Source organism: Bombina bombina, chromosome 5, assembly GCF_027579735.1.
Source record: "Bombina bombina isolate aBomBom1 chromosome 5, aBomBom1.pri, whole genome shotgun sequence".
Classification (NCBI taxonomy): domain Eukaryota; kingdom Metazoa; phylum Chordata; class Amphibia; order Anura; family Bombinatoridae; genus Bombina; species Bombina bombina.
In genome coordinates this window covers 169,444,786-169,457,868 of record NC_069503.1, presented here as the reverse complement: position 1 = coordinate 169,457,868, position 13,083 = coordinate 169,444,786, and the positions used below count along the sequence as shown (strand labels likewise).

At 37.2% G+C, this 13,083-nt stretch overlaps 1 protein-coding gene across 4 annotated transcripts in view; it reads left to right on the top strand.

Moving 5' to 3' along the window:
• LOC128659268 (serine-rich adhesin for platelets-like) overlaps nucleotides 1-12,867 on the top strand; it is a 224,252-nt gene extending 211,385 nt beyond the window's left edge. For 3 of the 4 annotated variants that reach the window (XR_008402320.1, XR_008402319.1, XM_053712944.1), the window contains one exon: nucleotides 11,584-12,867. Coding sequence is in view for 1 of the 4 variants with exons in the window: in XM_053712944.1 (XP_053568919.1) it covers nucleotides 11,968-12,483 (516 nt within the window). In the remaining 3 variants the exon portion in view is untranslated. Of the gene's footprint in view, nucleotides 1-1,067; nucleotides 1,162-11,583 lie in introns of those variants that run through there. The other variant, XR_008402321.1, reaches the window with a different exon arrangement.
• Nucleotides 12,868-13,083: the final 216 nt, after the last annotated feature.

The following is a 13,083-nucleotide window of genomic DNA, read 5'->3' as shown; positions in this document are numbered from 1 at the left end:
TCAGCCACGACTCTAAATACCGGAGTTAGAAAGATCCCATTGAAAAGATAGGATACGCAATTGACGTAAGGGGATCTGCGGTATGGAAAAGTCACGCCTGGAAAGTGAGAGTTAGACCCTTTCCTGACTGACTCCAAATACCGGCGGTAGCCTAAAAACAGCGTTAGGAGCCTCTAACGCTGGTTTTCACGGCTACCGCCAAACTCTAAATCTAGGCCTTAATTTCCATAAATAGCTCTCATTATTTGTATGAAAGACATCGTGACACTTGCAGGGACAGCCCCTTTTTAAATAGAATTCCATGAGTGCTGCCGCTGCTAGTGTTGGCATGGAAAACCACATCTTGACTGGTGATTTTTTTTTAATCATGGTCTTGATATTGGTCTTTGGTTTACAGACAGATATAAGATAAGGAAGCATGTGTGTATACACAAAGTGATAAAATAACGAGATCTGATTTTATCTACACCTCAACCCATTTTTATAGTTTGTGGTTTCAAAGCACAAAACCAGCGTATTCATATACAAAAATATACATGAAATTGCATTTTCTCAGATATTTTTTTACTCAGCTGGTATTAAAAGCCATTGGCAATACATTAAGAGAAAAACTATTTTACAGTATACTGTCCCTTTAACCAATCTAGATTAAAATATATATACATTAGTGAATATCCAAACCAGGAAGTAACTGATCTAGCCTTGTATTTTCTAAGATAATAGTGAAAAAATACCTACTAGAGTCTCAACTCTTTGCATTAAGGTTTACTAAGGTGTCTAACGTTTTTTTATTTACATATCAGGCAATTTATATAATTGATTTGAATGTAGAAGCTTCTTGGGACTTTAAAGGGACATTGTACACTAGATTTTTCTTTGTGTTGTAAATGATCCATTTATGTAGCCCATCTGGTGATGTTTTTGTAACAATGTATAGTTTTGCTTATTTTTTAATAACATTGTGCTGATTTTCAGACTCCTAACCAAGCCCAAAAGTTTTAGATGTATACTAATGTATACAGACTTCACATTGCTTATGCTTATATAATGGGTCTATTCATATGCAGGGGATGGAGGAAAGGGAGAAGGGTCTGCTCTCAGCCCCTTTCAGTGGGTGTTCCAGACTAATCTTTTCAACAGAGCTAAACTTGGAGCTTCTAAGTAAGTTTTAAAAGGTTTTATACTGGATTTTTAAATCAGTATCTGTACATATTATTTTTTATAGTAGTGTCTTTTACATGCAGTTAAATTAAAATTGGGGTATACTGTCCCTTTAAACAGCCTTGAAAGGACAAAAAAAAGACAATTTAAGATGTTATTACATTTTAAATAACAGCTTTATATGGTAATTTTATTCATGTTGAATGTAAGAAAATGTATTTGGTTTATGTCTTATAATTATTTATTCATGATCAATTTATGTATTAATTTATTGCTTACATGGGAAAAACAAAAAAAATGAGCATAGCTTCAGTATAAATAGTGTTCCCCAAAAATAGCCATTACATGACTGGACTGATAGAAAAGTATTTTACTGTATCACTCTAAGAATGAGAAATATATTTGTTTGCTTCCCAAGAGAACATACACTGGCTTTATTAGACTAATTAATATCCATGATGATTGACCAATAGGACAAAGAACAGTTATTTCTCCAATTTCTGTGCTGTTTTCTTTTCTTTTCATCAATATGAAAGCGTTTTGCTATTCAATTAAAATAATAATTTACAAGACTTGCATTTCCCTTAAAAAATGAAGCATTGCTTTTTCCCTGCGCAAATAAATGTTCAGGACTATTCAATATACTGGATTAAAAACCACTCACTGGCTTCCTTAGAGAGCATCACTCACCCACAACATAAATATTTTATCAGGAACAGTAGAATCACATATAACAATGAGATATGTTTATCTCTGTAGCTACTGAAAGCAACATAATTACTGAACAAACAAAGGGCAAGGTACAGTCTGCAATATGTAATCTACAAACTAGCATAGATTGCTTGTATTTGAGATGTGTGTGTATATATATATATATATATATATATATATGTATGTATATATATATATATATATATCCCCTGTAGCGGCATTTATCATTGCACAAGCATTTCTAGTGAAATGCTTGTGCAATGCCGCCCCCTGCAGATTTGGGTGTCAATTAACCCGATCTTATCCGATTGCTCAGAGGTGGCGGACGAGTTAAGAAGCTGCTTTTAAACTCCTGTTTCCGGCGAGCCTGAAGGCTCGCGCGGAAACAGGTAAATAGGGGGTTGATAAATCGGCCCCCTTGTCTATAGTCTATAGTTTAACCTTTGTCCATGATTATTTCAGTGGCATGTTAAAGGGACAAGAAACCCAATTGTTTTTCTTTCATGATTCAGACAGAGCATACCATTTTAAACAACTTTCCAATTTACTTCTATTATTTAATTTGCATCCTTCTCTTGTTATCATGTGCTGAAAGGTTTATCTAGGCAAGCTCAGGAGCAGCAGAGAACCTAGGTTCTAGCTGTTGATTGGTGATTCCATATATATATATATATATATATATAGATTGTTATTGGCTCACCCATTTGTTCAGTTAGAAACCAGTAGTGCATTGCTGCTCCTTGAACAAATGATACCCAGAGAATGAAAGAGATTAGATAATAGAAGTAAATTAGAATTTTTTTTTTAAATTGTATTCTCTATCTGAATTATGAAAGAAAAATTTTGTGTTTCATGTACCTTTAACCAGTAATGTATTTTACACTTGTATGGAACTATATTTTTAAAGGGACATTAAATTCAAAATTAAACTTTCATTATTCAGATAGAGCATGCAATTTTAAACAACTTTCCAATTTACTTCAATTAACCAAATGTGCACACTCTTTTTATATTTAAACTTTTTGAGTCCCCAGCTCCTACTGAGCATGTGCAGAATAAACGTGTATGCATTTGTGATTGGCTGATGGCTGTCACATGGTACAGGGGGAGTGGAAATAGATATAACTTTTAAAATTGTCAGAAAAAAATCTGCTACTCATTTGGGGTGCGATCACATATATGGCACAGGTTTCTGCGCAAGCGTGAGAACCCGCTTCGCCCGTAATTTCACCTTGCACATCGGGGTATTACATAAACCCCTCCGGCAGTTCATAAAGTGCCGTAAGTCGGATAAACTAGCAATGTCCAGAAATGAGCGTAAAGACAAATTTCTGGAGCCGCTAGTGACTTACGGCACTTTAGAAACTGCCGGCGCCTAAGAAAAGTAAATAACATAACAAATCTCCCGTAAAAGTCTAACACGCCTCATAAAAAATAAGCCTGACACGTAAAAAATCCCTATATCCGCAATCCCCCCTCTCATTACTAATATTAAATGTATTAACCCCTAGACCGACAACCCCCCACAACGCAATATGCCCATTTAAACTATTAACCCCTATATCCGCCATCAAATCCACACCGCAAGTAATAACTAAATTATTAACCCCTAAACCGCCATAGCCCACAACGCAATAAACCTATTCAAGTATTAACCCCTAAACCGCCATAGCCCACATAGCCTATTAAATGTATTAACCCCTAATCTGCCGCCGCCAACGTCGCCGCCACTATAATCAAGTTATTAACACCTAAACCTAAGTCTAACCCTAACCCTAACACCCCCCTAACTTAAATATTATTTAAATAAATCTAAATAAATTTACTATTATTAACTAAATTATTCCTATTCAAAACTAAATACTTACCTATAAAATAAACCCTAAGATAGCTACAATATAATTAATAATTACATTGTAGCTATTTTAGAATTTATTTTAATTTTACATTTTTTAATTTTAACTAGGTACAATAGTTATTAAATAGTTATTAACTATTTAATAGCTACCAAGTTACAATAAATACAAATTTACCTGTAAAATAAATCCTAACCTAAGTTACAATTACACCTAACACTACACTATCATTAAATAAATTAAATTAATTAACTACAATCACCTAAAATTAAATAAAATAAACTAAAGTACAAAAACCCCCACTAAATTACAGAAAATAAAAAAAATTACAAGAAGTTTAAACTAATTACACCTAATCTAAGCCCCCTAATAAAATAAAAAAGCCCCCCAAAATAATAAATTTCCCTACCCTATTCTAAATTACAAATAGCCCTTAAAAGGGCTTTTTGCGGGGCTTTGCCCCAAAGTAATCAGCTCTTTTACCTGTAAAAAAAGAAATACAACCCCCCCAACATTAAAACCCACCACCCACACACCCAACCCTACTCTAAAACCCACCCAACCCCCCTTAAAAAAACCTAACACTACCCCCTTGAAGATCTCCCTACCTTGAGCCGTCTTCACCCAGCCGGGTACAAGTGGACCTCCAGAGGGTCTTCATCCAATCCGGCCAGAAGAGGACATCCAGACTGGCAGAAGTCTTCATCCAGACGGCATCTTCTATCTTCTTCCATCCGGAGCGAAGCGGGTCCATCTTGAAGACATCCAACGCGGAGCATCCTCTTCCATCCGACGGCGACTGAAGGTTCCTTTAAATGATGTCATCCAAGAATTCTATCAGCCAATCGGAATTAAGGTAGGAAAAATCCTATTGGCTGATGCAATCAGCCAATCGGATTGAAGTTCAATCCGATTGGCTGATCCAATCAGCCAATAGGATTGACCTCACATTCTATTGGCTGTTCCAATCAGCCAATAGAATGCGAGCTCAAGATTTTTCCTACCTTAATTCCGATTGGCTGATAGAATTCTATCAGCCAATTGGAATTGAAGGGACGCCATCTTGATGACGTCATTTAAAGGAACCTTCATTCTTCAGTCGCCGTCGGATGGAAGAGGATGCTCCGCGTCGGATGTCTTCAAGATGGACCCGCTCCGCTCCGGATGGAAGAAGATAGAAGATACCGCCTGGATGAAGACTTCTGCAGGTCTGGATGTCCTCTTCTGGCCGGATCGGATGAAGACTTCTGCCCCTCTGGAAGTCCACTTGTGCCCGACTGGGTGAAGACGGCTCAAGATAGGGAGATCTTCAAGGGGGTAGTGTTAGGTTTTTTTAAGGGGGGATTGGGTGGGTTTTAGAGTAGGGTTGGGTGTGTGGGTGGTGGGTTTTAATGTTGGGGGGGTTGTATTTCTTTTTTTACAGGTAAAAGAGCTGATTACTTTGGGGCAATGCCCCGCAAAAAGCCCTTTTAAGGGCTATTTGTAATTTAGTATAGGGTAGGGAAATTTATTATTTTGGGGGGCTTTTTTATTTTATTAGGGGGCTTAGATTAGGTGTAATTAGTTTAAACTTCTTTTTTTTCTGTAATTTAGTGTTTTGGTTTTCTTGTACTTTATTTTATTTTATTTAATTGTATTTAATTTTAGGTAATTGTAGTTAATTCATTTAATTTATTTAATGATAGTGTAGTATTAGGTGTAATTGTAACTTAGGTTAGGATTTATTTTACAGGTAAATTTGTATTTATTTTAACTAGGTAGCTATTAAATAGTTAATAACTATTTAATAACGATTGTACCTAGTTAAAATAAATACAAAGTTGCCTGTAAAATAAAAATAAATCCTAAAATAGCTACAATGTAATTATTAATTATATTGTAGCTATCTTAGGGTTTATTTTATAGGTAAGTATTTAGTTTTAAATAGGAATAATTTAGTTAATAATTGTAAATTTATTTAGATTTATTTAAATAATATTTAAGTTAGAGGGGTGTTAGGGTTAGGGTTAGACTTAGGTTTAGGGGTTAATAACTTGATTATAGTGGCGGCGACGTTGGCAATGGCAGATTAGGGGTTAATACATTTAATAGGCTATGGCGGTTTAGGGGTTAATACTTGAATAGGTTTATTGCGTTGTGGGCTATGGCGGTTTAGGGGTTAATAATTTAGTTATTACTTGTAGTGTGGGTTTGATGGCGGATATAGGGGTTAATAGTTTAAATAGGCATATTGCATTGTGGGGGGTTGTCGGTCTAGGGGTTAATACATTTAATATTAGTAATGAGAGGGGGGGATTGCGGATATAGGGGTTTTACGTGTCGGGCTTATTTTTTATGAGGCGTGTTAGACTTTTACGGGAGATTTGTTATTTTATTTACTTTTCTTAGGCGCCGGCAGTTTCTAAAGTGCCGTAAGTCACTAGTGACTCCAGAAAATTGTCTTTACGCTCATTTCTGGACATCGCTAGTTTATCCGACTTACGGCACTTTATGAACTGCCGGAGGGGTTTATGTAATACCCCGATGTGCGAGGTGAAATTACGGACAGCACAGGTTCCCATGCTTGCGCCGAAACCTGCGCCGTATTTGTGATCGCGCCCTAGGTATTTAAAGTCTCTTTAAAAAAAAATTGCTTTAAATTTACCAGCTGCTGAGTGCTGACATCATTTATTCACCTACATCTTCCAATCAATACTATAAATTATATACAGCTTTAAAATGACAAACCCTACAAAAATTACAGCAGTTTGTTATCATTACAGAGACATATCATTTGATAACACAACATAGAGAGTGTTTTTTTTTTTACCTGTTTGTTTAGTCAGCACAGCAAACATTAATGAATTGCAGACCAGGCAGTTTCTCTAGTTTCCTGCCTATGTTGATATTTTTTTTTCCTGGAAAGCTATTATGCTACGCTGTCAATAAAAAACATAAAATGCCTTTCTGATTGATCACTATTGCTTCCATAAAAATAACTTTGCAGAGCAATTAAACAGAATGCACATTGCTAAAGGTGTTTGGAATCCAAGGGGATATATTTATGGATAGCAATGAGCTACACATATTTTTTACTTGTTAGCAGAAGGTGCACAGAGATACCTGCGGTTGAGCTAAGGAACTGCAGGAATTTTCCTGCATGCATTGACCTACATATTAGACAAATGGGAACTGCCATGCTAAATCAATAGATGTCAGGTCACATTAGTTATTATCCATGGATGCAGTAGCTTGCTTTGCTTTTTGTAGGATGCAGTTAATCTTGTTTCGCTAGAGCAAGACACTGTTTTACATACAATTATTGGGTGTATTTTTGGTGTACTAATGCATCACTTTAGATTATCTGTATAGATTATATTCAGTGATATTTCAAATGTGTCTTTGTGTATAATCTGACCAGAAAATTATCAGTGTTATCATTAGTATTAGTTTATCTACAATACAATTATTAATGCCTATGTATCCTATGTTGGTAAGGAAAAAACAGGAAAATTAACGTCACACGCTACATTATACACAACAGGCTTATGTCCACCAATGAGATACGTTGGGTGTTACCCTGTATTTTACTACTTGTGATATATTCTATATGATTGGCTCGTTAGGGGTGTGCGCCCTTTGTCAGTGAGCATGATTGGTCTAGAACCCTAACCCGGGAAAATATGACCGTAAAGAAGCCCCTGGGAGTACGGAGTAACGTGAAGGGGCCTTGACCTTTGGAGGAATAGGCCCGTCTTTTGATAGGTCATTGGGTTTAGTGGGCGGGGCTGGCACGAGCCCCTGCTTATTTAAGGAAAGAGCGGGAAAATCAGGCATCAACCTGACAGAAATTTGTTTGGTTAACAGCTCCCTCCCTGAGTGCTTAATCCTTGAAATATATATATATATATATATATATATATATATATATATATATATATGTGTGTGTGTGTGTGTATATACATACTAAAATATGTATGTACAATATTAAAAAGAATTAGAATAATTCACTCTCCCCTTTGCACCAAATATGTCGCTACTTGCTATATTCGCAATTAGTCCTGCTCAGAAAAAGAATATATTTACACTATATACAATAATGTGCCAAAGAGAAATGTGCTTGTTCGTAGACTGTAATGAAATGATATAAATAAAGTTGTGAAAAACCCGAATAGCCGCGACATTGATAAATGTTAGTTAACACCAGTCCGATGCTCTTCTAAACCGTACTTGACGCTCGTGTTTTTGACGGCTTTTTTGATAAATAAGGAGAGGCCTTGAGAGGAAGTAAACAGATAAACACGACCTTGTCAGTTGGCGTTTTTTTTTTTTAAAACCTGCACACTTTTGTGGCAAATTTGATGCTAGTAATTTGTCAACATATTTTTACTTTTTTCTTTAGTTTTCTTTGATTGCTATTTTTACTGGAACCCTGAATCAAGGAAATGGGATAAGGGAGGGGTTATTATTAATATTATCATTTACTAATGCTAAAAGGGCTCTTATGAACTTATTACTGAATATTGAATGATGATATTTTTTGTAACTCCTCCACCAACACATAAATAGAAAAAAAAAGAAAAATACCATCTGATATATATAATAGATTTTGTTTATTTATTTCATTTATACCACCTAGTGATGTTGGTATTTCCAATGGCTGTCATTTTAATTTTAACTTGAATAAATGTTGTTTTATTTGACTATTCTCAAAGCAACATAAACAATAATATTGCTGTATTGCATTTCTTTTTCTGCCTATTGCTATGCGATAGAAATGTTTTCTTGACAAAAAAATTTCTTAAAAATTCCAAAATGTCTTCACTGCATGTCTGCAAACGACATGCTGTCTTACAGGGAGAAATTGGAAACAATGTCACTTTACCTACAGAGCTTCTTACAGAAATTTTAAACTCTAAAGATTTTCTGCACATGAAATTGCACTATTTAAGCAAGTTAAAAGATCTTTTAGCTAGAAAACATAAATTTAAAGCTTCAGATACTGCAAAGAAAAGGAGCACGATGGTGTAGTGTTTGATAATAAAATAACATATTACTGATTTGTCAGTTCCATGGACATAATTAGAATTTTCAGGGCCCTGGGCAAGATAAATGTGGGCCCCCTCAACTTAGCACCCTTTTCCCCCTCCCCATATCCTGCAACCTGTATGTCCCACCCTGTCCCAACATTTAGTATGTCCTTTATAAAGAATAACACTATACAGGTAGCCCTCAGTTTACGCCGGGGTTAGGTTCCAGAAGGAATGGTTGTAAATTGAAACCGTTGTAAATTAAAACCCAGTTTATAATGTAAGTCAATGGGAAGTGAGAGAGTTAGGTTCCAGGCCCCTCTCAAAATTGTCATAAGTAACACCTAATACATTATTTTTAAAGCTTTAAAATGAAGACTTTAAATGCATTATAAACCTAATAAAATAATCACACAACACAGAATATATAATTAAACTAAGTTACATAAACAAAAACATTTGCAAAAACGGCATTATAAACCTAATAAAATAATCACACAACACACACTTTACTTGCATTTTTCTGCAAACAATTCTTTCTATGTATTCCAATCTGGACTGATGTATAGACCGGAAGATCTTGTTCCTATGAAAGCTGCTCGATAGCTCAGGTCTAGTTATACTGATTCATTTTAGCTTGCTTGGCTTGCATATCTTTGCTGCAACACAAGCGGACAGCTCCACCTACTAACTATTTTAATCAATGCACTGCTTCTCAATGCTTTTCAATAGCAGTCACATGACTGGAAAAAAGGTTGTTATTCTGAAATGGTGCAAATTGAATCGTTGTAAATCGAGGGCCACCTGTATATTACACCTCCTGATACCATAAACACTTCTTCATAAACTAAATACAGGATGGACATTGTACTTTCAACCCTGTCACTGCAGAGCCCCAAAAGCATTATGCCCTGGGCGGGTGCCCCTCTCGCCCTGTCCAAAGTTCATACCAGGTCTGTTCTACAGACTTTATAAACCGTTACTAGAGTATTCCTATAAACAGCAAATATATAAAAAAGCAGAATTTAGCAGACACCTGAATTAATGGCCAGTTCATGTATGTATGTTACTCCTAATTCACCCACCAGCCAACTTCATCTTGACCCAGAGCGGTGATCTACTGTGCTGGAGTGTTCTGCCTTAAAGGGATATTAAATCCAAATGTTTTCTTTCATGATTCAGATAGAGCATGCACTCTTAAGCAACTTTCTAAATTACTCCTATTATCAAGTGTTCTTTGTTCTCTTAGTATCTTTATTTGAAAAGCAAGAGTGTAAGCTTAGGAGCCTGCCCATTTTTGGTTCAGCACCTGTGTAGCACTTACTAATTGGTGGCTATATGTAACCACCAATCCGCAAGCGCTACCCAGGGTCTGAACCAAAAATGGTCCGACTCCTTCCTGCTTTTTCAAATAAAGATACCAAGAGAAAGAAGAAAAATTTATACTAGGAGTAAATTAGAAAGTTGCTTAAAGGGACTCTGAACCCAACATTTTTCTATTGTGATTCAGATAAAGCACGCAATTTTAAGCAACTTTCTAATTTACGCCTATTATCAAATTTTTTTCGCTCTCTTGCTATCTTTATTTGAAAAAGAAGGCATCTAAGCTTTTTTTTTCGTTCAGTGACAGGTGACAGGTTGTTCACCAAAATTGGGCCGGCATCTAAACTTTCTTTCTTGCATTTCAAATAAAGATGCTAAAAGAATGAAGAAAATTTGATAATAGGAGTAAATTAGAAAGTTGCTTAAAATTTAATGCTCTATTTGAATCACAAAAGAAAAAATTTGGGTTCAGTGTCCCTTTAAAATTGCTCAAAATTGCATGCTCTATCTGAATCATGAAAGACAAATTTGGGTTTCATATCCCTTTAACTATATGCTTAACCCATTTGTTGCAGTTAAACAGATGATAAGAAAAAGGGAATCAATTTAAATACAAAATGCTCTAATTAAATATAACATATTTTTACACTAGGGGTGAGATTACATATACGTCATAAGTTTCAGCGAAACTGCTTAAACCCCCGTTCACCCATAAATTCACCTCGCACATCGGGTGAATCACATAAACCACGCCGCAAAATACACGTTTCTGGCGTCGCCAGTATTTTGCACTCGTAAGTTGTTAATAAAGAGTAGTTTTATGTTAATGAGGACTTCACACAGAAAATCGAAACACGAAACACATTAATAAACCGTCACGTAAATGTGCCATTCAAAATCCCAATATAAACCCATGCGCAACCAACATTTTTTTGCGTGTGTTTGGATTGTTCTTTGAGCTATAGCACACGGCCCAGGAGTGGAGGATTTAGTGAGTGAAGAGAGAAAGAGGCACACTCAAAAGAGTTAGTTAGGTCGCATTGGATTGAAGAGTAATTGGACACTTACACATTTTTTGACAAATTACACACATTTTTGCATACATACATATACACATACACCACACTTTTATTTTTAAACACCTCACACATTTTTATTTTTTACACAGTGTGATAGGCTGAGTGCTTGTTTGTGATTGTGTGTGACTGGACCTGCGTGGGAATGACTGGGAGTGTGTGTGGAGGGACAAGAGTTAGGATGGCAGGCAGAGGTAGTGAGCAGGGGAGGAGGGGAGAGGAGTGGCAGGGAGAGGAGGAGAGTAGAGGACAGGAGGAGCAGTGGGCACCCAACAGGGAGTAAGTGAAGTGTGGAGAGGGATAGCCAGAAGGAAAGATGGCAGGAGAGATGCCAGAGGTTGACATGTGAATCAGTATAAGCCTTAGCATGTATCAATGTAAATAAGATACCCACATGTACATATATCTGACTGTACTAATCCCTCTCATCCTTTAACTCCTCCACAGAACCACCTACTGCACCACCTGTAACAAGGATACAAACAGCACCCTCTGTGCATCCATCAGGGCCTTCCACCATGCCACCACCACCATTCTTCAAGCAACAACAGGAACAGTCAGCTCCCAGGCAGGAGCATGGTTGACTGGCTTCAATACAGGAGCCATAAGTGATGTCACCAACACTGAAATATGACCCGTGGCAACATTCATCGCCAGAGGGATATCCTCCCTTTGGTTTTGAGCGGGAGCCAACATGGGCACAAAGCGTACAGGTATATTCCCCCTACAAGAGCAAACACAGTCTCAAGCCAGTGTGGCTATTGAAGAGGCTGGGTGGTCCCACACTTTTTCACAGTGGGACTGCCGATCGCCACCATCTGCTGCATTAGGATGAGCTCCACCATCTGCTGCATTAGGATGAGCTCCACCATCTGCAGCATTAGGACAAGCTCCACCATCTGCAGCATTAGGATGAGCTCCACCATCTGCAGAAATTCAACATACAGCATCAGCAGAAGCACCAACATCAGTTTCAGCAGCAGCTTCATCAGAAGCACCAACATCAGCTACAGCAGCAACTTCAGCAGAAGCATCAATATCAGCTTCAGCAGCAGCTTCATCAGAAGCACCAACATCACCTTCAGCAGAAGCACCAACATCAGCTTAAGAAGCAGCTTTATCAAAAACACCAGCATCAGCTTCATCAGAAGCACTGACATCAGCTTCAGTAACAGCTTCATCAGAAGCACCAACATCAGCTTCAGCAGCAGTTTCAACAATTCCATCCCAAGAACCCACAGCTTCAGCAATTCCACCTCCAGCAGCAGCAGTACATCCACCAGCATCACCTGTTCTCCAGACTCCTGGCCCTCAAACAACTTCCAGCCATGTTGCTCAACAGTCTGAGTATGCATTGGAGCCTCCCCTGGATGCAAAATACATTAGGATACAGAGGAGGCTCCTCAGAATCCCAGAGAGGTTCCCCAGACGGGGCCTAGAGCTGCTGAGAGACATGGCAACATAATTCCATGAAACTGTGGACAATCAGTCACAGATGATGAGATGGCTAGTTGATATGCAGCTGCAGGCGGACAATAGATCAAGAGAACATAATCAGCTTTTGGATGTGATGGTGGAACACAGCCTCAAGCGTATCATCTGCCACCAGCAAAAAAGCAGAAATACCAGAATCTGCAGGAGCAAGGAGGACAAGGCAATATACCACAAGCCCCTCAGCTCACTCATCCAAAAAGCCATGTAAAAAATAAAAATATTTCTAGTTCAACATAATCATTGTTCTTTGTTATTTACCATGTAAATATCATACACATCCATGTGTTGGGTGTTTGAGTACACTAATATGGAATAAACATGATGATGTGACCTGTGTTGAAATGGCAATACACCACAGGTAATATAATCATCTTTATGAAATATTATTGTACTCTTACTCACATCACATAGTTGTGTATGAAGGGTACAGATTGTAATATTCACTTATAAAAT